The sequence below is a fragment of the Pseudonaja textilis genome, chromosome 5, assembly GCF_049901715.1.
Source record: "Pseudonaja textilis isolate UNSWEBS1 chromosome 5, rPseTex1.2, whole genome shotgun sequence".
NCBI lineage: Eukaryota > Metazoa > Chordata > Lepidosauria > Squamata > Elapidae > Pseudonaja > Pseudonaja textilis.
The window spans coordinates 71,539,037-71,566,235 of record NC_141994.1 but is presented as its reverse complement, the minus strand read 5'-3'; the positions used below and the strand labels follow the sequence as shown (position 1 = coordinate 71,566,235).

Sequence of the window (27,199 nt, the reverse complement as noted above, 5' to 3'; positions counted from 1 at the left end):
GCTCCCACACTCCTACATTTGAGCTTGGGAAAGTGGGAGGGGGGTATTCCTTGGAGTGTATGTAGTTAGACATAATAACATTCTTTTTCTAATTCAAGGTCATGTCATTTTGCACCTAAGTGAGGGGAAGTTCTCAAGTTGGGACGGATGGTGATTGGGGCATGTGATGTGATGATGGGGTGCAGGGGGTAGATTTGTGGTTTTTACTTTTTTGCAAAGAAGCTCAGAAATTTCAGATTCCATATTCCCCAGTTGTGCCTGTTACGATCCTAATAAAGAGGAACTTTTGAGAAGATGTCTGTCTCTGAGTTACTCGGTGGAGTGGTTTGTTGGAACGCTGACATTCTCCCGAATCTGAACATTGACACCCAGATTCTATGGCTAGCTGAGGAATTCTGGGAATTGAAGTCCACCCATCTTAAAGTTGCTGAGGAAACACTGCTCTTAACAAACGTTCATAGCTGGGGACTCAAGAACTCAGTGTTTTCACCCCCACTTTCAATTGGCTAAAATTGGGCTGTAACCACACACTTCCCCCCATTCTACATCTGGATGCTTCATTTCTGGCATGGAGGGACTTGGTTTCTTCTATTTCTGGTTGGTTGACCTGCTGGACTCTTGTCCTTGAATTTGCCTAATGGTCAAATTTGTGTGTGTGTGTGTGCAAATGAAGCAATGCAACAAATGAAATTCTTCTGGTCAGTTGCTCCCAACCAGTCAACGTATGTGGTCTACTTTCAATGCATTGTATGCTCATAGGTCAAACTGAGAAGGAATGTATCAACCAACCAATCAATCAAGTCAATGAACCAATCAACGAATCTATGAATGAATGGCTGAATGAATCAATGAATCTGTGAATGAATGAATGAATCTATGCATGAATCTATGAATCTATGAATGAACAATCAATCCATACATCCATGAATCAATGAATGAATCATTAGTCTATGAATCTATTAATGAATCAATCAAGTCAATCAGCAACTCAGCCAATGAATCTATGAATGAATCAATCATGTCAATCAACTCAGTCAATGAATCTATAAATGAATGACTGAATGACAATGAATCTTTGAATAAATAAATAATGAATGAATGAATGAATGAAGTCAACTGACCAACCAATCAACGAATCTATTAATAAATGTATCAATGAATCTATGAATGAATGACTCAATCAAGTCAATCAAGCAGTCAATGAATCTATGAATGAATGAATCTATGCATAAATCTATGAATGAACAATCAATCCATAAATCCATGAATGAATGAATGAATCATCAATCTATGAATCTATTAACGAATCAATCAAGTCAATCAGCAAATTGGTCAATGAATCTATGAATGAATGAATCTATGAATCTATGCATGAGTCTTTTGAATGAATAGTAAATGAATCTGCGAATGAATCAATCATGTCAATCAAATCAGTCAATGAATCTATAAATTAATGACTGAATGACAATAAATCTATAAATGAAGGAATGAATCAACGATACCATTACCATTTGGAAATTGTTGAATTAACTCTACTTGCGTAAACCCATGGATGAGGCTCAGAATGGACTGATTTTCAGTAGCTAGTGAGAATTTCATTTTTTATTCTGTTTCATTGAAAGACATAGATTGATTCATCCTCTGAATTTGACATTGCTAGCTTCACTTTGAGAAACTTCCATGGAGGTGGGTTGCAAGGTTCCTGCTAATTTTGTCTTTTTTTCTTCTTATCATTTATCCATCAGTGGAAATACACCTGTTACGGTTTGGGGGACCAACCTGGATCTCATCCAGAATCCTCAGATCCGGGCCAAGTATGGTGGAAAAGAACATGTGAATGTGAGTGGATTAAATCGAAAAATGGGATTCTCCGAGGGTGAACGTGGGAAACTTAGGAGGTTGATTGTCTCTCACCCCCTCAAATGAGATCAGCGCCATCTCTGGAAGTCCCTCAAGATGTATGGAAACTTATGAAGCGGAGATCCAACCTAGAACTAAGGGGAACTTTCCTAACAGGGAGAACAGTCAATCAGTGGAACAGCTTGTCTCCAGAAGTTGTGTGTGCTCCAAAACTGGAGGTCTTCAAGAACAACTATTCCTCCAGAGTAGTATAGAGTCTCCTGCTTGATGGACTAGAACAGGGGTCTCCAACCTTGGTGACTTTAAGCCTGGTGGACTACAACTCCCAGAATTCCCGAGCTAACATGACTGAAGGAGGAATTCTGGGAGTTGTAGTCCACCAGGCTTAAAGTCACCAAGGTTGAGACCCCTGGACTAGAAGAACTCCAAGGACCTTTCCAACCTTGCTATTCTGTTAAAACCTGGTTGTGTCACCAGGCCTGAGGGTCTTCAAACTTGGCAAGTTTAAGACTTGTGGACTTCCACCTCCCAGAAGTCCCGAGCTAACATGACTGAAGGAGGAATTCTGCGAGTTGTAGTCCACCAGGCTTAAAGTCACCAAAGTTGGAGACCCCTGGACTAGAAGAACTCCAAGGACCTTTCCAACCTTGCTATTCTGTTAAAACCTGGTTGTGTCACCAGGCCTGAGGGTCTTCAAACTTGGCAAGTTTAAGACTTGTGGACTTCCACCTCCCAGAATTCCCGAGCTAACATGACTGAAGGAGGAATTCTGCGAGTTGTAGTCCACCAGGCTTAAAGTCACCAAGGTTGGAGACCCTGGACTAGAAGAACTCCAAGGACCTTTCCAACCTTGCTATTCTGTTAAAACCTGGTTGTGTCACCAGGCCTGAGGGTCTTCAAACTTGGCAAGTTTAAGACTTGTGGACTTCCACCTCCCAGAATTCCCGAGCTAACATGACTGAAGGAGGAATTCTGGGAGTTGTAGTCCACCAGGCTTAAAGTCACCAAGGTTGGAGACCCCTGGACTAGAAGAACTCCAAGGACCTTTCCAACCTTTCTATTCTGTTAAAACCTGGTTGTGTCACCAGGCCTGAGGGTCTTCAAACTTGGCAAGTTTAAGACTTGTGGACTTCCACCTCCCAGAATTCCCGAGCTAACATGACTGAAGGAGGAATTCTGGGAGTTGTAGTCCACCAGGCTTAAAGTCACCAAGGTTGGAGACCCCTGGACTAGAAGAACTCCAAGGACCTTTCCAACCTTGCTATTCTGTTAAAACCTGGTTGTGTCACCAGGCCTGAGGGTCTTCAAACTTGGCAAGTTTAAGACTTGTGGACTTCCAACTCGCAGAATTCCTGAGCTAACATGACTGGAGGAGGAATTCTGGGAGTGGAAGTCCACAAGTCTTAAAGCTATTAAGTTTGAAGACTCCTGTCCTAGGCAGTTCCATTGCAGGTGATCTTTGACACCGTCTCTGTGTTGTTTGAATTCCAACTTGCTCCAAGGAAGACCAGGTCTTCACTTAACAGCCTAAAGTCTGTAGAGATTCTCAGCCATCCAGGACAAGGATGTCCCAAAGGTGCTTTTTTCAGGAGGCCACTGGACTTTCTTGTTTTTTTTTTCTTTTGAAGACCTTTCTCTTCTCATCCAAGAAGCTTCTTCAGCTCCGACTGGATAGTGGGCAATGGAAGGATTGATATTCCTTGCAGACAGCTAGTCATTTGCATCCTTTTAGAGGGATGTTGAGGCCACCTGGGGGTGTGTCTGTGTTCTCAGAGTCACCTGAGTGGTGCAAATAGGTGTGGAGCCTTCTGACTGGATGGTGGGGAATGGAAGGATTGATACTCCTTGCAGACAGCTGGTCATTTGCATCCTTTTAGAGAGACGTTGAGGCCACCTGGAGGTTTACCTGTGTTCTCAGGGTCACACCTGAGTGGTGCAAATGGGTGTGGAACCTTCTGACTGGATGGTGGGGAATGGAAGGATTGATACTCCTTGCAGACAGCTGGTCATTTGCATCCTTTTAGAGAGACGTTGAGGCCACCTGGAGGTTTATCTGTGTCCTCAGGGTCACCTGAGTGGTGCAAATGGGTGTGGAACCTTCTGACTGGATAGTGGGCAATGGAAGGATTGATATTCCTTGCAGACACCTGGTCATTTGCATCCTTTTAGAGAGACGTTGAGGCCACCTGCAGGTTTATCTGTGTCCACGGGGCGTCCCTGTTGTCCTTACAGCCCAAAGCTTCCTTCTGAATATGTGTGCAGATCTGGGAATGGATTCCCACCCTTTGCAGCGCCCTTTATAGACACGGTTGCAACGCCTTCCTCTTTCCTAACGTTGGAAGAACGGGATTGTTCCTCAACCTTCTTCCTTGCTCTCCGTTTTCAGGCCTGCGAAGTTCAGAACGAGACGGAAATGGTCTGCCAGGCTCCAGCCTTGACGGTGGACCCGAACAACCAGTCGGAGCTCGCCGAACGGCCAGATGAATTTGGCTTCGTCTTGGACAACGTCTTCTCCTTGCTGATCCTCAACAAGACTAATCTCACCTACTACCCAAACTCCACCATCTTTGAGGCCTTCGGTCCCCCGGATTTTGGAACTGAAACCTGGAACCCCTTTGATCTTGAAGGTACGGGGTCAAGGATGACGCAATGCAGGAAGACTTTGGTTTACAACCACAACTGTGCCCAACATCTCCATTCATAGAGCAAGGCAGTTAAGTGGTCCTGCCCCTTTTATTATCTTTTTTTTTTTTGGCTGTTAAGCAAAACGCTGCAGTTGTGAAGTGGTCGTTATGCGAATCCGCTTCCCCTATTGACTTTGCTGGTTAGAAGCTGGCAGGGAAGGCCACAAAAGGGGATGGCCTGTGTTCTGACCCAGCCCTGCCCTCAAACACAACAAACCCTCCGTGTTTAAATCAATTTGAAGTTAGAAATGCTACGCCCTAGCAAAAAAAAAAAAAAATTATCTCTCTAACGCAGGTGAACAAGTCTGTCCGGCAGGGAGATAAATAGTTGTCTGCCACCTCTTATTCATCTCTTCCCACTGCCTTGTATCTCCAGAACTAGGTTGGGGCTTTGCTAGCAGGGGTGGCTCTTCTGTCCCGAGGACCAGCCCATAGATTTCCACTGCTCTCCTCTCCTCTGCCTTCTGCGCATTTGCACTTCAGGCACTAGACCCAGCTATTCCTCCTCTTCCTCATCAGTCACTTTTGACTCTCCATCTGAGGGCTGATGGATGGCTCAGGCTCCATCTCTCTCTCTCTCTCTCTCTCTCTCTCTCTCTCTCTCTCTCTCTCTCTCTCTCTCTGCCAACTTCATTCCCTCTTCCTCTGAGGAGGAATTCTGGGAGTGGAAGTCCACAAGTCTTAAAGCTATTAAGTTTGAAGACCCCTGTCCTAGACAGTTCCATTGCAGGTGATCTTTGACACCGTCTCTGTGTTGTTTGAATTCCGACTTGCTCCAAGGAAGACCAGGTCTTCACTTAACAGCCTAAAGTCTGTAAAGATTCTCAGCCATCCAGGACAAGGTTGTCCCAAAGGTGCTTTTTTTCAGGAGGCAACTGGACTTTCTCGTTTTTTTTTTCTTTTGAAGACCTTTCACTTCTCATCCAAGAAGCTCCTTCAGCTCCGACTGGATAGTGGGAAGTGAAGGATTGATATTCCTTGAGACAGCTAGTCATTTGCATCCTTTTAGAGGGATGTTGAGGCCACCTGGGGTGTGTCTGTGTTCTCAGAGTCACCTGAGTGGTGCAAATAGGTGTGGAGCCTTCTGACTGGATGGTGGGGAATGGAAGGATTGATACTCCTTGCAGACAGCTGGTCATTTGCATCCTTTTTAGAGAGACGTTGAGGCCACCTGGAGGTTTATCTGTGTCCTCAGGGTCACCTGAGTGGCGCAAATGGGTGTGGAACCTTCTGACTGGATGGTGGGCAATGGAAGGATTGATATTCCTTGCAGACAGCTGGTCATTTGCATCCTTTTTCGAGGGCTGTTGAAGCCACCTGGAGGTTTACCTGTGTCCATGGGGCGTCCCTGTTGTCCTTACAGCCCAAAGCTTCCTTCTGAATATGTGTGCAGATCTGGGAATGGATTCCCACCCTTTGCAGCGCCCGTTATAGACACGGTTGCAACGCCTTCCTCTTTCCTAACGTTGGAAGAACGGGATTGTTCCTCAACCTTCTTCCTTGCTCTCCGTTTTCAGGCCTGCGAAGTTCAGAACGAGACGGAAATGGTCTGCCAGGCTCCAGCCTTGACGGTGGACCCGAACAACCAGTCGGAGCTCGCCGAACGGCCAGATGAATTTGGCTTCGTCTTGGACAACGTCTTCTCCTTGCTGATCCTCAACAAGACCAACTTCACCTACTACCCAAACCCCATCTTTGAGGCCTTCGGTCCCCCCGGGATTTTGGAACTGAAACCTGGAACCCCTTTGATCTTGAAGGTACGGGGTCAAGGATGACGCAATGCAGGAAGACTTTGGCTTACAACCACAACTGTGCCCAACATCTCCATTCATAGAGCAAGGCAGTTGTTAAGTGGTCCTGCCCCTTTTTATTATCTTTTTTTTTTTTGGTTGTTAAGCAAAACGCTGCAGTTGTGAAGTGGTCGTTATGCGAATCCGGCTTCCCCCATTGACTTTGCTGGTTAGAAGCTGGCAGGGAAGGCCACAAAAGGGGATGGCCTGTGTTCTGACCCAGCCCTGCCCCCTAAACACAACAAACCCTCCGTATTTAAATCAATTTAAGTTAGAAATGCTGGCGGCCCTAGCAAAAAAAAAATTATCTCTCTAACGCAGGTGAACAAGTCTGTCCGGCAGGGAGATAAATAGTTGTCTGCCACCTCTTATTCATCTCTTCCCACTGCCTGGTATCCCCAGAACTAGGTTGGGGCTTTGCTAGCAGGCGTGGCTCTTCTGTCCCGAGGACCAGCCCATAGATTTCCACTGCTCTCCTCTCCTCTGCCTTCTGCGCATTTGCACTTCAGGCACTAGACCCAGCTATTCCTCCTCTTCCTCATCAGTCACTTTTTGACTCTCCATCTGAGGGCTGATGGATGGCTCAGGCTCCATCTCTCTCTCTCTCTCTCTCTCTGCCAACTTCATTCCCTCTTCCCTCTCGTAGCTCTCAAGTGGTCCTGATGCTGACCGTAATTCCCATGCCTCCTCTGATTTGGCTGCTGGAGAGGCCGGCAACTGACAGGCCAAAACAACAATATATTCCAGGACACGGCAACTGTCATCAGTACATGTCAGTTGCCAAGGGTCAGAATTTGGATCCCGTGACCACAGGGACGCTGCAACGGTCCTAAGTGTGAAAAATGGTCCTAAGTCGCTTTTTTCTAACTTTGAATGGACGCTAAAGGAGTGGTTGTAAGTCGAGGACTGCCTCTTTGCAAATCCTTTCCAGACCTTTGACAAGGAGCAAACTCTGGCCGAGAAGCTAGATTTAAAAAAACAAAACAAAACGGTAAATTCAAGGTGTGGACCAGTGATGGGATTCAAATTTTTTTACTACTGGTTCTGTGGGTGTGGCTTGGTGGGTGTGACGTGGGGTTGGGGCTTTGCTAGCAGGCGTGGCTCTTCTGTCCCGAGGACCAGCCCATAGATTTCCACTGCTCTCCTCTCCTCTGCCTTCTGTGCATTTGCACTTCAGGCACTAGACCCAGCTATTCCTCCTCTTCCTCATCAGTCACTTTTTGACTCTCCATCTGAGGGCTGATGGATGGCTCAGGCTCCATCTCATCTCTCTCTCTCTCTCTCTCTCTCTCTCTGCCAACTTCATTCCCTCTTCCCTCTCGTAGCTCTCAAGTGGTCCTGATGCTGACCGTAATTCCCATGCCTCCTCTGATTTGGCTGCTGGAGAGGCCGGCAACTGACAGGCCAAAACAACAATATATTCCAGGACACGGCAACTGTCATCAGTACATGTCAGTTGCCAAGGGTCAGAATTTGGATCCCGTGACCACAGGGACGCTGCAACGGTCCTAAGTGTGAAAAATGGTCCTAAGTCGCTTTTTTCTAACTTTGAATGGACGCTAAAGGAGTGGTTGTAAGTCGAGGACTGCCTCTTTGCAAATCCTTTCCAGACCTTTGACAAGGAGCAAACTCTGGCCCAGAAGCTAGATTTAAAAAAACAAAACAAAACAGTAAATTCAGGGTGTGGACCAGTGATGGGATTCAAATTTTTTTACTACTGGTTCTGTGGGTGTGGCTTGGTGGGTGTGACGTGGCTTGGTGGGCGTAGTGTGGTTTGGTGGATGTGGCTTGGTGGGCGTGGCAGGGAAAGGTTACTGCAAAATCCCCCTTCCCTCCCCACCCCACTAACCTGCTTTCCAGCTCCGTTCTCCTGTGCAGGGCACCCAAAGAAGACCCCTCTGACCAGCTGGACTCAGGAGGCAGAGAATAGATGGGGTTGGCGGGGCCAGTCAGAGGTGGGATTGGCCGGTTCTCTGAACTACTCAACATCTCCGCTACCAGGTCTCCAGAACCCGTCAGAACCAGCTGAATACCACCGCTGGCGTGGACTTCTTGCCATCTTTTATTTTAAAATCTTTATTTAAATGCATTTGCTAATCAATATCCAGTGGACTCCATGGAGTTTGTTGGGCTATCTCAGGTGTCCCCCCACTTACAAGCATTAATTCAGTTAACAGTCAAGGTTACAGTGACACTGAAAAAAATAACTGACAAACGGTCCTCATACTTATGACCATGGCAGTGTCCCCGTAGTCGCGTGATTGGAATTCCGGTGGTTATGTACTTACGACAATTTCACAGCCCGGGGTCATGGGATTCTCACTTGTGACCTCCCCAGCTGACTTTCAATAAACAATTTCTCATTGATTCATCCCTTATTGATTGAGTTGTCAGGGCTCCTCCGGCAGTTACCCCATTTAAATCATGAGTCTCTAGCTGAACTTCCAAAACTTAAAGAAGATTTATTAGGAGTAAACATGCCGGCACTGCCTGGGTGTAGCCAACTCTGAGACACATCATTCATTGATCCTGGATTTCCCCCCACCCCCTGGGTGTATCGTAATTCATATCCTCCGATGGGACACCTCCATAGCCCAGAGTCATCAATCATGTTCTCCAGTTAGAATTTTGCATGGCAGAAACTTTGGTCACCTAGTTACTATCTTTGAAAACATTTGTGGAATGCTAGCTGCCCACCGCTCCCTTTCGGTTGACAACTCTAAAAAGACCATAGAAATATTTTATGAGTTGACGTTAGTTATTTACTACTGATTGATTAATTTATTAAATTTATATGCTGCTAATCTCACTGTCCACCCACGTGGTTTCTCTTGGCCTAGGGGAAGAACTTAACCCCGCCGGTGGCAGGAGGGAACGCTAAGCTGAATTACACCGTGCTGATCGGGGAAAAGCCCTGCGTGGTTACGGTCTCCGATGTCCAACTGTTGTGTGAATCCCCAAATCTTACAGGACGACATAAAGTTACGGTAAGGAATACTGCCAGCGTGTTACGGAGTTACAGTGATTTTTTTTTTTTACTCTAAAAAGAATCAATCAAAAAGTCAATAGTGCCTTGGAACCTGGAGAACATTGTTGTCGCTGCAAAGAGAACAAAATGACTCCTTTTTTGCATAATTTATTGTCCCTCATTTTATTCTTGCGTGGCAAGTAGATAGATAGAATTCTTTTATTGGCCAAGTGTGATTGGACACACAAGGAATTTGTCTTGGTGCAAATGCTCTCAGTGTACGTAAAAGAAAAGAGACATTTGTCAAGAGTCAGGAATCATCAGGTACAACACTTAATGACAGTCATAGGGTACAACAAGCAATCAAATCATACTAGGAAACAGTCCATATAAATCATAAGGGTACAAACGACAAAGTTACAGTCCTACAGTCACAAGTGGGAGGGGATGGGTGATAAGGAGTGATGAGAAGATGAATAGTAATAGTAGTGCAGACTTTGTAAATAGTTGGACAGTGTTGAGGGAATTATTTGTTTAGCAGAGTGATGGCTTTAGGGAAAAAACTGTCTTTGCATCTAGTTGTTCTGGTGTGCAGGGCTCTATAGCGTCGCTTTGAGGGTAGGAGTTGAAACAGTTTATGTCTGGGATGTGAGGAGTCTGTAAATATTTTCACAGTCCTCTTTAGTAAAGGGGAGAGCCTTACTTTTAATATCAGTTTTAATAGCCTTAATATTTTACTTCCTGAAATTTCAACAGGGAACTTCCTCTGTTGATTCCATCACCCCTTGACTCATGAGATCTAGTGACTTCATCTTTCGCTAGAAGTGAATAGAAGGGGTCTTGACCTTATCAAGTTAGATTTCTGGAGCCTTTCTCAGCCTTGGCTTCTTTAAGAGGAGTGAGATTTCAACTCCCAGGATTCCCCCAGCCAGCATGGACCATGAGGACTAGTGACTTTGTCTTTTAACAAGGAGTAGAAAATGTAAGAAGTGGGACTTGAGCTTAGCAAGTGAGCTTAGTGCAATGTTTCACAAGCTTGACTCCTTTAAGAAGTGTGTGGGGACCTCAAATTCCCAGGATTCTCCAGCCAGCATGGACCGTGAGAACTAGTGACTTTGTCTTTCTCAACTTTATTCAGAAGATTAAAATGCAAAATCCCAAAGGGGAAAAAAAAAAACTTAACAGAGACCAAAACCCAACAAAAAACATTTTAAAAAAGTGAATTAAAAACAGCAATAGAGAGAAACACATCTAGGAGTGTGTGTGTGTGAGAGAGAGAGAGAGATTTCATCTTTCACAAGGAGAAGACCATGAGATCTAGTGACTTCATCTTTCACTAGGAGAAGTGAACGTTAGAAGTGGGTCTTGACTTTATCAAGCTAGACCGCTGCGGTCTTTTTTCAGCCTTGGCTCCTTTAAGAGGAGTGGGACTTCAACTCCCAGGATTCCCCAAGCCATGAGATGGAGTGATTTGCTGGCTAAGGGAATGCTGGGAGTTGAAGTCCCACGCCTCTTAAAGGGGCCAAGGTTGACTTAGTCCCTCGCTCTCGCCACAGGCTCGTGTTGGAGGCATGGAGTTCTCTCCTGGCATGGTCAACATCTCCTCTGACAGCCCGCTCAGCCTGCCCGCCATTGTCAGCATCGCCGTGGCTGGCGGCCTGCTCATCATCTTCATCGTGGCCGTCCTGATTGCCTACAAGCGGAAGTCTCGGGAAAGCGATCTCACGCTCAAAAGGCTGCAGATGCAGATGGACAATCTGGAGTCCAGGGTGGCTTTGGAGTGCAAGGAAGGTACTACGAGCTGAAGGGGTGACCTGTTCTAACCTGGGCTTCCCAAAAATCACGAAGCAGACTCCTCGTCCCGACAAAAACCCCTTTTGATTTAGGCTAATGGGAATTCCTCTCGTTCACATCCAGCCAAGTCCCTGGCAGACAGTCTTTCAAGAGGGATTTACACCCACAGACCTGATCGGGCTTGCAGAGCTGCCAGGCCGATAGCTTCCAAGCGCCACACTGTAGCAGGAAATGCTTGGCAGGGAATCACAAACAAATCTTCACCCTAATTAAACGAAACAATTGTCTCCTGCGAACCCCACTCCCCTTTCGCTCCTCTTTATTCCCTAGGGGAGGGGCCATTCACCGTCCACCTGAGCCTTTACTCCTGAGTCGACCCTTGTTCCTTAGTTGTTCCCTTCTCCTGGCAGCTCTGTGCATGCGCATACTGGGAACAGGCTCCAGCCACTGATCTCTGACTCCGAAGGCGGCTGATAACTGTCAGACGGCCCTGGCCCCATTTCTGCCTCCGACACAGAGCACCCGTCAGAGCCTTCCCCAGACTCCAGGACTGGCCCAGGTTCCTCCCCAACCTCCTCACTATCCGAGTCTGCCACCAGCTCCGCTGGCCGCTGGCGGGCCGCAACATTACCAAGGCTTCAGATAAATTGCCGATGGCCATGTGAGGTAGTCCAGATAGGAAGCACGCCCAGTTGAGCTAATTCTACTCTAGTGTAAGGTGACATTAACAGAATCTTGCAAGTCTGAAAGGATATTTTCTTTCAGATTTCCCTGTATAGCTTAAGATACTAGGGAGGTGTTCTGACTCAAACCTTGTTCCAAGGAAGCAAACACGAAACAGAGGTAACCGCAAAACCGTTTAATTATTCTTTACAAATTCCATTCCTTCACAGTTAAAAGGCTGTTTCAAATTAATTATCTCTAATAAGAACGAGCCTTGCCGAGGTTGTGCAAGGCTGCCAAGAACACTAGATAAAGTTACTAAGAAATATTTCAAACACAAAGAGTTTCCAAACACCAATCAAGATATTCCGAACGTCCACAAGGCTTGAGTGCAAAAACGTCTTTGCTTCCTGCAAAGAACTCTGGTTTCTCAGCTGGCTTTTATCTCTTGAGGGAGGGGCCATTATCTTGCAGCCTTCCTTCTGAGTTGCCTGTGCTACTGTAGCTGCTCTTTCCTTCGAGTAGCCCTGTGTGCACGCACACTGTGCACAGGCTCCTCGGGGGCCTCTTCCTCACTGCTGCCAGCCTCCACAATCTCTACTCCCTGATGGTCATGGCCCCATCCCTGCATCACACGCAGGCCCCTCATCCGAGTCCTCACTCTCTGAGACCTCAGCCGTCCACACCTGCTGTTGGCAAACCACAACAGGAAGTTACAATGGCTTTCCTCCCACCCTCCCCGTGGTCACATGACTGCACTGAGCACTTGGCAACCAGCCTATATTTTTTTTTTTAAATAAACTTTATTAGTTTTACTTTTTAAAAAACAACAACAACACAGCTACAAAGTATATATGCAACACCTCCATCGTCATGTGACTACAAGTTACGACATTTTTGCCCAAAATCAGCATGTACTTCCAGTTCCTGCAAAACACAACCGTAGGGAATATTGGGCTTGCTTAACAACCGCCGCATTTGCTAAACGGCCACCGCATTCTGACAAGCAGAGTCAATGGGGAAACCAGGTTCTCTTAATGGCTGCATGATTCACTTAACAACTGCAATGGTTTGCTCAAAAACGGTGGCCCCAAAAGGGTGTAAAATGTGGCAAAAGCTGACAAAACGACTGCCTTGCTTAGCCGTGAACATTTTGAGCTCAGGGGTGTTTGAAAATTGAGGACTCGCTGTTACGGGTGGTGAAATAAGAGGTAAATCTCACGGCTTTATATTGGCTGCATTCTCACAACACACTTAACTGGGATAAGATAAGATCTAACAAATAACACTTTCCTCTTAATATGGCTGATGCACGATGAGGGTTTCTTTTTCCTCTGACCGTCAATCTGCTGTTTTTACTGCTAAAGCTGGTTCTTTGGAAGTGTCCCTGGTTTCGAAGGGGAGCGCTTAGGAGTGACCCAAGATGACTTTGGAACAAGGCTGGGCTGCTGGGGGTTAGCTAAGATTCTCTGCAGTTCAGAGAACCCCCAAATCCACTCCTGGCTGGCCCCGCCCCACCCACCCCAACCTGCCTCTCCCAGGAGTCCCCACGTGGCCCATTTTGGGTGCAGGTAAGTGCAGGGTCCTAATGGAGGCTTGGAAAGAGTGAAAAACAGGCCTCCTGAAAGTTCGGGAAGGCCGGAAATGGGCCCGTTTCCAGCTTCCGAAGAGCCTCCAGAGCTCAGGGAGGCTGTTTTCGTTCACCTGGAGGCTCAAGGAAAGACTCCGGAGCCCGGGGAGGCTAAAAACATCCTCCCCACCATGGTACAGAGAATCCTTCGCTAAATTTTTTGAAGCCCATCCCTGCTTTGGGGTGGACAATCTTGAATCCAGTGGAGAAGGTTCTGAAGCGATCGAAAAGTCTTTCTTCTGGAAGCGATCGAAAAGTCCCTGGATGTATCCACCTTCCTGTCAGCAGTTTCGTTATCTGAAAGCACGCCGGCATGTTAACGTTCACTTTTGGAATGTATTGCTTGATTTTGCTTTTTGCTTTTTGCTTCGAAAGTTGATTAGCGGTTGAATGCTGATTTATTTCAGCCCCCTAACTGGACTCTTAAGCGCTGTTTTTCCCTTTTTTCTTTTTGATATCTGTTATTCTGGATAACCTCTGTGTTAGAGTTTGCAGCAGAAATCCAAGTCCAGAAAACATACAGAGACAACTGATTCAGCAGGATCCTTAACTTCTTTATAAACAAAATAACACGAAGTAAAGTTTACAATACCATTTGTAGATTCTTTCAGTGTAATGTAAGCAAAAAACACAAGCAGCAGCAGCTCAAAGCAGGTATCAGTTTCAGCAAACAAGCAAGCTAGTTTCATTTTCAATTCTCAGCAAAGCACATAGAGCCAAACCACACCCAGGTTATCAAATCCCATTGGCTGGCCTGTTGCCGTGCTTACTTTGTTAACCATGTCCCTGCCAGTTAATGAATATACTCCGACACTCTGTCCCTTCCATATGGAAAGTCCAGCAGCGTTCAGGGAGGGGGTGAAGAGCGGTCCGGCTCTCGCCATTGAATTTTGTATTTTTTTGAATTTGAAAAATACCTGAAATTGATTTTTATTGAAATTTTCTTATAACCCTGGATTGAAATATAGAGTAAAACGTACTTCTCTTATTCTTTGTTCTCTAACTAAGTTTCATAGATGAAAATGGCTGAGCAGTGCCTGAAATCTAAGAAAGAAAGATAGGGAAATGTGCAGCTTCGAGCTGGATTTCTCTTTCAAAAGCTTGATCAAACAGTAATGATTGTCCAAAAAAAAAAAAATAATGTTAGGGCATGAAGATAAAGTTATACAAAAGGACGTTAATCCAGTTCCAAATCAAAGTGATAATCTCAGGGCTGGAAAACTAACAAAATGGACTTCACCTGTTGCTCCACAGTTTAAGTTTGCATATTTCTTTAATATTACAACTTTGATCAGAAGTGGAAGAACAATTTCCTAGGTGGATTTATGACAGTTAACCGGCAATTACTTTTGTTTGCACTTGGATGGGATGATAAACTTATTCTGGAGACTAAATTTATATTTAATTAAACAACAATTGAAAAGAGATGGTATTAAAATATTTGACCCAGGAGGAATTATAATTTATAACTGTTGGTTTGACGTGGGAAAGATAAGATAAAAGTTGGTAAATTTTCTATGAGTGGATTACAAATAACGATTTGTTAACGGAGAGATTTGAAACTTTAATTTTGTTTTGTTTTCTTATTATTGTTTTTCCTGTTAACTACTATGTTATGTTAAAGTCAGGTCAAAACAGGTTGCAAATAGATTTAGTAGTTTAAACTTTTTGGAAGGGCCTGTTTTACAAAGGGTGGGAATTAATGTTGTAGTAATATATTAATCAGTATTCAATTAGAGGGGATTATAATCAGTGGTGGGATTCAAATTTTTTTACTACTGGTTCCGTGGGGGTGGCTTGGTGGGCGTGGCAGGGGAAGGATACTGTAAAATCTCCAGTCAGAGGTATATTTGCCGATTCTCCGAACTACTCAAAATTTCCACTACCGGTTCTCCAGAACTGGTCAGAACCTGCTGAAGACCACCACTGGTTATAATATGTTGGTTTTTATTCTTTTCTAAGTCACCTTTTTAATACTTCGATTGTTTTGTGTTCTGATTTTTTTTTCTTTTTGGTTTCTGTTTGGAATTTCTTTTTTGCTTTGTATTTTGTATTTTAATTTTGTGGTGAATAAAATAAAAATATAAATATTTACAAAAAGATCTACCGAGTAACTTATTATAGTTCTCACTAGGCTTAGGTTATTTTTCCAAGTGAGTGTGCTGTGCAAACCAATGTGTTGTTTTTTTTTTACAGTTTGCAGTATTGATCCTGAACTCAAAAAATCAGTTCAATCGGTTAAAGTATGCTGTGTGAATGCAAACAATGAGTTGTTAAGTTAGATAATTCTGGCCAAATCTTGCTACAATACACTCTCTTGGATCTTCGACCTGCATTAAAAATACAGATAGTCCTCTACTTACGACCACAACTGAGCCCAAAATTTATGTTGCTAAGCGAGACGTGTGTTAAGTGCATTTTTGTCCCGTTTTACGACCTTTCTTGCCACCGTTGTTAAGCGAATCATTGCAGGTGTTAGGTTAGTCACATGGCTGTTGAATGCATCTGGTTTTGTCATTGATTTTGTTTGTCAGAAAGTCACAAAAGGGGATCGCGTGACTCCCCGGGACACTGTGACCGTCATAACTATGAGTCAGTTGCCAACGATTCTGAATTTTGATCACGTCACCGTGAGGATGCTTCCATGGACGTAAGGGTGAGAAATAGTCCTAAGTCACTTTTTTTACAGGGCTGTTTTAACTTTGAACAGTCACTCAATGAACTGTTGTAAGTCAAGGACCACCTGTATTCTCCCTTGAACGGTTCATTCTTCCTTTTTTAAAAAATAAATAAATAAATTCCTTCCCCTCCCCCGCCTCCAATCACAGCTTTTGCAGAACTCCAGACCGACATCCATGAGCTGACAAGTGACTTGGATGGAGCAGGAATACCGTTTCTGGATTATCGGACGTACACCATGAGAGTCCTTTTCCCTGGGATTGAAGACCACCCAGTACTCAGGGATCTGGAGGTAAGAATTTGGGATGGAAGAGAAACTGACGCATGGAAGGCGGCGGGGCGGGGGGGGATTCAGACCGGTTCAGACCGGTTTGGTTGAACCGGCTGTTACAACCGTTGTTCATACCACGCTCACCGAACCGGTTGTTTATACCGGTTGAATCCCACCACTGATGCAGCCTTCATCAAACGTCCTGAAACGCAAACAGCTTTGAAAAGCAAAACCTCTTTTAAGGCAATGCTGGGAAGGACTTTCATTTCCAGCCAGAACTAATTATAATTATAACCAATTATGTGACATCTACTTGACCCGTTAGAGCGAGGAGACAGGGAACGCTGAGGGTCCCACCCCTGAGGGAGATACACCTGGTGGGACCTAGGAGAAGGGCCTTCTCTGTGGTGGCTCCCTCTCTCTGGAACCTCAGAGAGAACCTCATTAATACTCTTCCGAAAGGCACCAAAGACCTGGTTTTGCCAGGGGACACGCAGAACCCAGAGAGTCATGGAACCCATCAAATGGCTAGTGTGACCCGCTTCTGTCGGGGAGAGGGGTGGAAGTTGGTTTTTTGTTTTTGTTTTGCCAAATTTTGTTCTGTTGTACTTGATTCATTCATTTCATTCTTTTTGTCATTTCTTATTGTTTTTATTTGCTGATATGAGATCTCTCGCTTGATCAGGGGGTTGGTCTGGAAGACCTCTAAGGCCCCCTCCGACTCTTGTTCTTCTCTTAATACCCTCATGATCAACAACTAAGGCAGGGGGTCCCCAAACTTGGCCACTGGAAGACTTATGGACTTCCAACTCCCAGAATTCTCCAGCCAGCTATGCTCAGCTGTGCTGAGTTGCCAAGTTTGGAGTCCTCTGTCCGAAGACAACTAGGCACGGCTACTGTTAACGAAGAGAAGGACCAGGGGCGACGTGATAGCCGTCTTCCAATGCTTGAAGGGCTGCCAGAGAGAAGAGGGGGAGGAGGGGTCAGGTGTTTGGACCGCCATTTGTCTAAAACGGTGAAGGGTTTCCTGCTTTAAACAGGGCCGGGGTCTTGGACTAGAACAGGGGTCCCCAACCACCAGGCCGTGGACCGGTCCCGGTCCGTGGAACATTTCCTACCGGGCCACCAGTTTGCTGGGCGCCGCCAACTTGTTTGACAAGAAAGTGCTTCCGGGTGAGCTTTTCCGGTTGGAAAGCGGCGTTTGGGTCCTGAAGGAATCCTTGCGCCTTAGTTTCATCGAAGGGGGGGGGGCTTTGAACGAAACTAAGGCGCGAGGATTCTTTCAGCACCCAAGGCAAGGCGAGCGGAGCGACCGTCCCGCCGTCCCGGCGGCCCAGCGACAAAGGTACAAAGGAGGAGTTGAAGGTGGCGGGGAGAAGCGGGGGACGGCCAGCTGGCCAGGGTCGCTCAGCTCGCCGTGCCTTGTCATGCATGCTGATGCCGGTCCCGGGCTGCAGATCATTTTGTGATGCTGGTACCGGGCCGTGGCACAAGAAAGGTTGGGGACCACTGGACTAGAAGACCCCCAACTCTTCTGTTATTCTGTTTTGGGGCAAGGTTCCCGGCTATCGGCAAGAGCGGGTGGAGAAAGGCCTCAAGTTCTTCGCCCAGCTCATCAACAACAAGGCCTTCCTGCTCTCCTTCATCCGCACGCTGGAGTCTCAGCGCAGCTTCTCCATGCGGGACCGTGGCAACGTGGCCTCCCTCATCATGACCGTGCTGCAGAGCAAGCTAGAATACGCCACCGATGTCCTCAAGCAGCTCCTGGCCGACCTGATCGACAAGAACCTGGAGAGTAAAAATCACCCCAAGTTGCTTCTGCGGAGGTAAGCCTGCCGGAAAGGGGTCGGGGGGTCTTTCTCCATCCAGCCCAGAGTCTCCATTGGAGGGTTGGGGAAAATAATAGCGGAGTCTTGGATGACAAAGTGGAAGGCAGGACCGACGTCGGACTGGTCCGGTGTGGAAGCGTGGCGTTCAAATCGGATTTCTCAAAAAGGAGGAGGCGTGCCTTGAGAAAGGCTATTTCAATAAAAGATGATTTGTAGCTCAGAGAGTGAACTGTGGGGTCCTTGGTGCTCTCTGAGGTGGGTGGTTTTCTTGCAGATGTTTCATGACCCAACTAGGGAACATCATCAGTGCTAGAAGGGAGTGGGGTTTGTGGAAGGAAGGAAGGAAGGAAGGAGAGGGAGGGAGGAAGGAAGGAAGGAAGGAGAGGGAGGGAGGGAGGGAGGGAGGGAGGGAGGAGAAAGTAGGAAGGAAGGAAGGAAGGAAGGAAGGAAGGAAGGAAGAAGGAAGGAAGAAGGGGGAGAGAGGAAGGAAGGAGAGGGAGGGAGGGAGGGAGGAGAAAGAGGAAGGAAGGAAGGAAGGAAGGAAGGAAGGAAGGAAGGAAGGAAGGAAGGAAGGAAGGAAGGAAGAAGGGGGAGAGAGGAAGGAAGGAGAGGGAGGGAGGGAGGGAGGAGAAAGAGGAAGGAAGGAAGGAAGGAAGGAAGGAAGGGAGAAGGGGGAGAGAGGAAGGAAGGAGAGGGAGGGAGGGAGGGAGGGGAGGGAGGAGAAAGAGGAAGGAAGGAAGGAAGGAAGGAAGGAAGGAAGGAAGGAAGGAAGAAAGAAAGAAGGGGAGAGAGGAAGGAAGGAGAGGGAAGGAGGGAGGGAGGAGAGGAGAGGAAGGAAGGAAGGAAGGAAGGAAGGAAGGAAGGAAGGAAGGAAGGAAGGAAGAAGGGGAGAGAGGAAGGAAGGAGAGAGGAGGGAGGGAGGGAGGGAGGAGAAAGAGGAAGGAAGGAAGGAAGGAAGGAAGGAAGGAAGGAAGGAAGGAAGAAGGGGGAGAGAGAGGAAGGAAGGAGAGGGAGGGAGGGAGGGAGGAGGAGAAAGAGGAAGGAAGGAAGGAAGGAAGGAAGGAAGGAAGGAAGGAAGGAAGAAGGGGAGAGAGGAAGGAAGGAGAGGGAGGGAGGGAGGGAGGGAGGAGAAAGAGGAAGGAAGGAAGGAAGGAAGGAAGGAAGGAAGGAAGGAAGGAAGAAGGGGGAGAGAGGAAGGAAGGAGAGGGAGGGAGGGAGGGAGGAGAAAGAGGAAGGAAGGAAGGAAGGAAGGAAGGAAGGAAGGAAGGAAGGAAGGAAGGAGGAGGAGGAAGGACTGTGGGGTCCTTGGTGCTCTCTGAGGTTGGTTGCTTTCTTGCAGATGTTTCATGACCCAACTAGGGAACATCATCAGTGCTAGAAGGGAGTGGGGTTTGTGGAAGGAAGGGAGGAGGGAGGGAGGGAGGGAGGAAGGAAGGAAGGAAGGAAGGAAGGAAGGAAGGAAGGAGAGGGAGGGAGGGAGGGAGGGAGGAGAAAGAGGAAGGAAGGAAGGAAGGAAGGAAGGAAGGAAGGAAGGAAGGAAGGAAGGAAGGAAGGAAGGAAGGAAGGAAGGAAGGAAGGAAGGAAGGAAGGGGGAGAGGAAGGAAGGAGAGGGAGGAGGGAGGGAGGAGAAAAGAGGAAAGAAGGAAGGAAGGAAGGAAGGAAGGAAGGAAGAAGGGGAGAGAGGAAGGAAGGAGAGGGAGGGAGGGAGGGAGGAGAAAGAGAAGGAAGGAAGGAAGGAAGGAAGGAAGGAAGGAAGGAAGGAAGGAAGGAAGGAAGGAAGGAAGGGGGAGAGAGGAAGGAAGGAGAGGGAGGGAGGAGGGAGGGAGGAGAAAGAGGAAGGAAGGAAGGAAGGAAGGAAGGAAGGAAGGAAGGAAGGAAGGAAGGAAGGAAGGAAGGAGGAGGAGGAAGGACTGGGGTCCTTGGTGCTCTCTGAAGTTGGTTGCTTTCGCAGATGTTTCATGACCCAACTAGGAACATCATCAGTGCTAGAAGGGAGTGGGGTTTGTGGAAGGAAGGAAGGAAGGAAGGAAGGAAGGAAGGAAGGAAGGAAGGGAGGAAGGAAGGAAAGAGGAGGAAGGACTGTGGGGTCTTTGGTGCTCTCTGAAGTTGGTGGTTTTCTTGCAGATGTTTCATGACCCGACTAGGTAACATCATCAGTGCTAGAAGGGAGTAGGGTTTGTGGAGAGGAGGAGGAGGAGGAGGAAGAGGAGGAGGAGGAGGAGGCAGGGAGGAGGAGGAGGCAGGGAGGAGGAAGATGATGACTGTGGGGTCCTTGGTGCTCTCTGAGATTGGGGTTTTCTTGCAGACGTTTCATGACCCAACTAGGTAACATCATCAGTGCTAGAAGGGAGTAGGGTTTGTGGAGAGGGGGAGGAGGAGAACTCTGGGGTTCTTGGTGCTATCTGAGCTTAATAGTTTTTTTGCAGACGTTTCTTGACCCAACCAGGGAACATTATCAGTGCTAGAAGGGAGTGGGGTTTGTGCAGAGAAGAGGAGGAGGACTGTGGGGTCCTTGGTGCTCTTTGAGCAAGGGAGAGGGTAGAAGAGAAGAAGAAAGGAGGAGGAGGAGGAGGAGGAAGAATGTGGAGGTCTTTGGTGTTCTTTGAGGTTGGTGCTTTTCTTGCTGACGTTTCTTGACCCAACTTGGTAACATCTTCAGTGCTAGAAGGGAGTGGGGTGTTGAGGGAAGGAGGAGGAGGAGTATGAAATTCTTGGTGGTTTCTTGACCCAGACAAGGAACATCATCACTGCTATAAGGGAAGCCGGGTTTGCTGGAAGGAGGAAGGCCGTGAGGTCCTTGACGCTCTCTGAACTTGGTTGCGGACGTTTCAGGACCATACTGGGTAACATCAAAAGTGCTAGAAGGGAGCGGGGTTTGCTTTCTGTTTATATACATGTGGCTTGACCTCTCAACCAGGGGTCCTCAATTTTTGGGTTGTGGTCCACTAGTGGGCCGTGAGGGGTTTGCAACTGGGCTGGCGGAATACCCCTCAGGCATCATCACGAAATCTCCAGAACCGTAAAGCCTACAAACTTGAAATTTGGCACCTAGTAGGTTCCTCTTGGCTTCTAGGGGCTCACTAAGAAAGGATTTTTTCAAAAGGACCATCAGAGTGTTTCCTGTATTATTATTTTATGAACGCGCTCTGATGCTAAGGAGTTCGACTCCCCCTGAAAAAGAAATCTCTTCCAAATGCAAAACGCAAGCAGAGGAGTTTCAGTTTTACTTTCACAGCAGCAAGCAGCTTTAGTACAGAACAGTTGAGCTAAGCCACGCCCAGGCTCCTTGCTGTCTCCTTCTTGCTCACGCAGCAAATATTGCTTCAGTTTCCAAACAGTCCTCAACTCTCCCACACACTGACAGGACGCCAGCCAGATGAATCCCGATGGATGGTGGTAAGCAGAGGCAGAATTCCCACTCACCCACCCCTTATTTTCCTACCCCCCAAAACTAAGCCCTACCACATAGTTTCATAGCGAAGCACAGGTATCCAGCTCGTATATAAATATAAAGGAATATAAATGACTGCAAGGAATATGAATCCTTCCGTCATTCGCCATTCAGTCAGAACTGAGGAAGCTTCTTGGATGAGAAGCGAAACGTCTTCAAGGGCAAACCCATTTTTATTTTTATTTTGAGCTTGAGATATATTTTGCATGAGCTTCTGTGAATAGTTTTTTTTTTTCTTGCGGTAGCATGCAAATAAAGAGGAATCGATCGATAACCCGGGGAGGATAACAGGAGGAAAATATGAGCAATTTTTCCCCCTTCTCTCATCCCATTTCGTTCTAGGACTGAATCCGTAGCGGAGAAGATGCTGACCAACTGGTTCACCTTCCTTCTTTATAAGTTTCTCAAGGTAAGTAGTGATGCTTCTTCTTTATTTGGTCAGAGATGGGGGTCTAACTAGAGGCCTTGGCATCTCTCCTCGTGACTTGCATGCCGGTTGTTTAATACAACTGGCTTTTCAGCGTTAGGAACTCTTAAGGCAACTGGCTGGGGAATTCTGGGAATTGAAGTCCACCTAAAGGTTGGGAGATACTGTTTAATGGCATTGATTTAGCAGGTGTGTTATTTTAGACTTCTAGACTTCCATTTCCAGTTTGGTCTAGTCTAGCGTATTGCTGGCTGAGGAATTCTAGTTGGGGGATTCTGGGAGTTGATGTCCATTCAATTGGAAGATGCTTAGGTTGATGTAATGCCGGAGGCAACAGGCTAGAAACCAGAAGACAGTGAGTGCTAGCCACATTGTATGCATAAAAGCCAACTGGGTGACTTTGGGCCAATCGCCAGGAGACGGAGGATTGTAGTTCCGCCTTAGGCATGAAAGCCAACTGGGAGACTTTGGATCAATCACCAGGAGATGGTGAGTTCTAGTCCCACCTAGGGTTTGAAATCTGGTTGGATGGTGAGTTCTAGTCCCATCTTAGGCATGAAAGCCAACTGGGTGACTTTGGGCCAATCATTTTCTCTCAGCCCGACCCACTTCATATGGTTCCGACACACTGTTTGTATATATTTATGAAAGAAAGCTGATGTTTTTATGTTTTGTTTGTTTTCAAAACTAATAAAATTGTTTTAAAAAATAATAATAATGAAGGTGGGATAGAAATAAATAAATCCTTAAATGCACAAATAAATGAATTTCTGGCATCCAAATGAACTAAATTTGCTTTTTAAAAGCTTCTCTCTCCCCTGGGTTGAACACAGAAACATCCTGCGGCAAAGTCAGAAAAAAAATATATCACAGAGCCCTCTTTTTGTGACTCATATAAGAATTGGGTGAAGCCAGGGGTGGGATTCAAATTTTTTAACAACCAGTTCTGTGGGCGTGGCTTAGGTGGTGGGCGTGGCTTGGTGGTCATGTGACTAGGTGGACATGGCTTGGTGGTCATGTTATTGGCTGGGTGTGGCCAACTCAATATCACTCACATCAAGGCACGCATCTCCTCCCCTGGCCTCTCGTGACTGTGGGGATGCTGCAACAGTCGTAAATGTGAAAATGGTCATAAGTCACTTTTTTCAGTGCCATTGTGACTTTGAATGGTCACTCCACACAAGCAAAGTACCAGCAAAGGAGGGGAAAAAACTCCAGAGACGTTCCTGAGACAGGAAGTCTAGTCCTGCCAAGAATGTAATCAGGGTTAACTGAGAGGCAGTTTCTGTAAGCAACACCAGAATGTTTCCTTCCTGCCTTCCTTACAGGATTAGGCCAGTAATTTCTTCTAACCACCGGTTCTCTGAACTGCTTAGAATGTTAACAACCGGTTCTAGCGAACAGCTGAGAACTGGTAGAATCCCACCCCTGGGTGAAGCTGCTGTCGCCATATTTTTTTGACTCCACTTGGTTGCTTCCGACAATACAAAAATCTAGATTGGTATCCAAATCTAGGGCAGGATATTCAGCCCACGTGCCCCCAAAAAGTGAATTTAAACATCTTAAGAAGAGATTGGACAGCAATTCATCCGAATGGCATCGTATATCTGCTGCTTGAGCAGACTAGATGATCTTTGAGGTCCCTTCCAACTCTGTTGTTCTGTATTTGTTGACTTTGATTTGATTTGATTTGATTTGATTTGGCTTAGACAGTTTTAAAAAATACTTCGAGCGTGCTCAGCGAACCTCCAGGAAAAAAAACCCTCCAAAGGCTAATAAAAGGCCTTAACACTTAGGAGAATAATGTTAAGGCTTAATAAATCAAGGTTAGGCAGAGATTCATTTGCTTAATGAATTACGTTGCAATTTATATGTGGCTAAAAATGCAGCATGGACTTCTCGGGATTTTTTTTTTCGAGTGCACGGAAATTGACATTTTTTCCCCCACGTTTATTTTTCATCACCGTCAATTTTCATCCTGATTTATTACCAGCGTATCCCCACCCCCCGTAAAAAAAATATTCCGTGCGTCCCAACAAAATTTAAAACGTAGATAAAGCCTATCTATCGTATGTCTTCTGCGCAATTAGACAGATCCATATAAATATAGGTTGGTGATGAATCATAATTTTATAGTATTGTAAGTTCAGGTCCCAAAATGTTAATGAGATTTCTTGCTCTCTGAGGCATTTTTATTTTATTTTATTTTCTTTCTTTCTTTCTTTCTTTCTTTCTTTCTTTCTTTCTTTCTTTCTTTCTTTCTTTCTTTCTTTCTTTCTTTCTTTCTTTCTTTCTTGTTTATTTATTTATTTTAATTTTGGACTTGATTAATGGGGGTTTGGTTGGGGGTTTGGTTGACTGATGGATGATTGATTCCATACAAAATATCATTCACCATTGGGATTGATCCCACCTACGCCCACATGTGGGTACACCATGTTTCCCCGAAAATAAGACCCTGTCTTATATTTTTTGCCCCCCCCCCGCCCCCAAAGGCACCAGGTCTTATTTTCAGAAGATGACATCCACTGACTAACCTCACCTGTGTGCGTCATCCCGGCCTCCTTTTCGCTGTCAAGGGCCTCAGGAACTTCTTTCAAGGCTTTCCTGAAGGCCTCTGCAACCAATAACAGAGCTCTGGATCGATCCAGAGCTTTGTTCTCAGTTACAGAGGCCTTCAGGAAAGCCTTGCCAGCCTTGCTGGTGGCAGAAAAAAATGGCCTGGCAAGGCAGGTGTCAAGGTGTGCGAGGCCTGGCTACACCTGTCCAAAGGTAAGTAGTAGGGCAGCTTCACCCCCCCTAATCCCAACCCTAGCTTAATTTTTACCTGTTCACTCTGGGGTGGGCAGGATCTTAATTAGGGCTTACTTTGGAGGTAGGGCTTATTTTGGGCATACGTGTAAAAAAAATCAAGCTAGGACTTACTTTTGGGGTAGGTTGTACTTTATCTGCAACAGGATATATGCACACATTTTTCTGCAGGACACAAACACACATACAGGTGTACTAATCAAGTCAGAGAGAAGGATACAGAATCCATAGACATTTATAGATGTGTTGGAACTATAGCTGCGTTTCGCAACGTTAGGAACTTTGAGATGGGTGGACCTCAACTCCCAGGATTCCCCAGCCAGAGAACTCTGGGAGTTGAAGTCCACCGATCTCAAAGTCGCTAAGGTTGAGAAAAACTGGCTTGTGTGCCAGGCCGAGCAATGGTGGTTTATCTCTAGTCCTTGTAACGCAGTGCCCTCAATCTCAGTCCACTGTTACATACAGGTTCTGACCCAGGAGGGCCAGCAGCCACGACAAAAAGTTTCACTCTTGGGCTGACAAGTCCATTTTATTGGAAAATAAATAGTCATCTGCCACATCATCTCTGCCTCCTGCCTTTTATCCCCAGAGCTAGGGTGGGGTTTCATAAGCAGCAATGGTTCTTTTGTCCAAGGACCGGCCCATAGATTTCCACTGCTCTCCTCTCCTCTCCCTTCTGCACATCTACACGTCAGGCACTGGACCCAGGTGTTCCTCCTCTTCTTCATCAGCCACCTCCAGACCTGAGAGCTGTTGACTCTCCATCTGAGGGCGGACGGACAGCCCAAGCTCCACCTCTGTCTCTCTTTCTCTGCCAGCTCCTTTCCCTCTTCCCCCTCGGAGCTCCCAGGTTGCCCTGATGCTGACCCTGACTCCCACGCCTCCTCCTCCTCCTCTGTGATGATCCAGGGTGTGGCGCAAAAGTCACAAAAGTAGGTAAAGTGCCTTGAATTCCTCCAACTTGACCCCCAGTGTCCAGCTATCACCGGCTGGAGAAAAAAAACTCTCCCAAGAATAGTTTTTAAAGGGAAGAAATTCCATCCGAACCCAAAGTACATATAGATTATAGATAAAAACCAACACAAACCACGCTGCAGCAATTAACGAGACGGGGCAGGATAAAGAATTGCAGACTTCCAAAAGATAATGAAACACACTCAATTGAGAGGATGCCAGAAGCCAGATAAGACTTGACAAACAAAGATAATGCACCCTTTGCTTCCAGCAAGGTGCTGTGCGCAAACGCCCTTTTAAAATCCTGTTTTCCCAGCTGCAGCTGATGAAGGGAATCAGGGCCCGTTCCTCCTCCGTAAGCCACACAACCCACATTGCTCCCTTTTCTGTTCCTCTCTGCATGCCCTAGGATGAAGAGAGGGTGGCCCTGGGTCTTCTTCTGAACTCCCTCTCCCTTGCTCTACCTCTCCCCTGCTCTGATCAGCCAGACTTTGCCCTTCCCCAGTTTCCTCCACAGCCACTGGAGCCACATTCCCAGTCCCTGTCGGCTGCTCACCTTCGTCCTCGGAATCAGATTCCAACAGGGGCATGATATCCTCTGATTCGGCCGCTGGAGGGTTCGGGCGGCCGACAGGCCAGAACAACAGGGTTAAACTCTCCCAGGATAACTTAGGAAGAATTCAAAGGTGCCTTGAAGGATGACAGTACAGGTAGTCTTCGACTTACGACCACAAGTGAGCCCCACACTTCCATCGCTGAGCAAGACAGCTGTTGCGTCAGTGTTGCTCCACTCTATGACCTTCCTTGCCACCGTTGTCAAGTGAATCACGTGCGGTTGTTAAGCGGGGAGCACGGTTGTTAAGCGAATCTGGTTTCCCTCCTGACTTCGCTTGTCAGAAGGTCACTGCGGCCGTCATCGATAAGAACCAGTTGCCAAGGATCTGATTCACTGTTACGTGACCCCCAGGAGGCTACATCGGTCGTCAGTGTGAAAACCTGTCATGAGTTACTTCCTGTTCCGACCTAAACCTTGTTCCGAGGAAGCCAACGCAAAACGGTGGTGATCGCAAAATCTTTCAATGATTCTTTCTGAATCCAGTTCCTTCACCGGTTAAAAGGCTGCTTCAAACTAATTGTCTCTGATAAGAATGAGCCTTGTCAAAGTTGTGCAATCTGTTAACCAGGGGTCTTCAATCTTGGCAGCTTTAAGACTTGTGGACTTCAACTCCCAGAATTCCTCAGCCAGCAAAGCTGGCTGAGGAATCTGGGAGTGAATCACAAGTCTTAAAGCTGCCAGGTGAGACCTGTGTTAAACTACCCATTAACCCTTCTCTGGTTTCGCCTTCAACTCCCAGAATTCCTCAGCCAGCTGTTTTGCTGGCTGAGGA

At 46.6% G+C, this 27,199-nt stretch overlaps 1 protein-coding gene across 1 annotated transcript in view; it reads left to right on the top strand.

The window, feature by feature from the left end:
* PLXNA4 (plexin A4) overlaps positions 1-27,199 on the top strand; it is a 546,538-nt gene that overhangs the window by 452,619 nt on the left and 66,720 nt on the right. Inside the window, exons 17-23 of the mRNA XM_087935355.1 lie at positions 1,746-1,839; positions 6,062-6,301; positions 9,175-9,321; positions 10,859-11,093; positions 16,218-16,360; positions 17,897-18,165; positions 21,962-22,028. Coding sequence (XP_087791481.1) covers positions 1,746-1,839; positions 6,062-6,301; positions 9,175-9,321; positions 10,859-11,093; positions 16,218-16,360; positions 17,897-18,165; positions 21,962-22,028 — 1,195 coding nt within the window. The remainder of the gene's footprint in view (positions 1-1,745; positions 1,840-6,061; positions 6,302-9,174; positions 9,322-10,858; positions 11,094-16,217; positions 16,361-17,896; positions 18,166-21,961; positions 22,029-27,199) is intronic.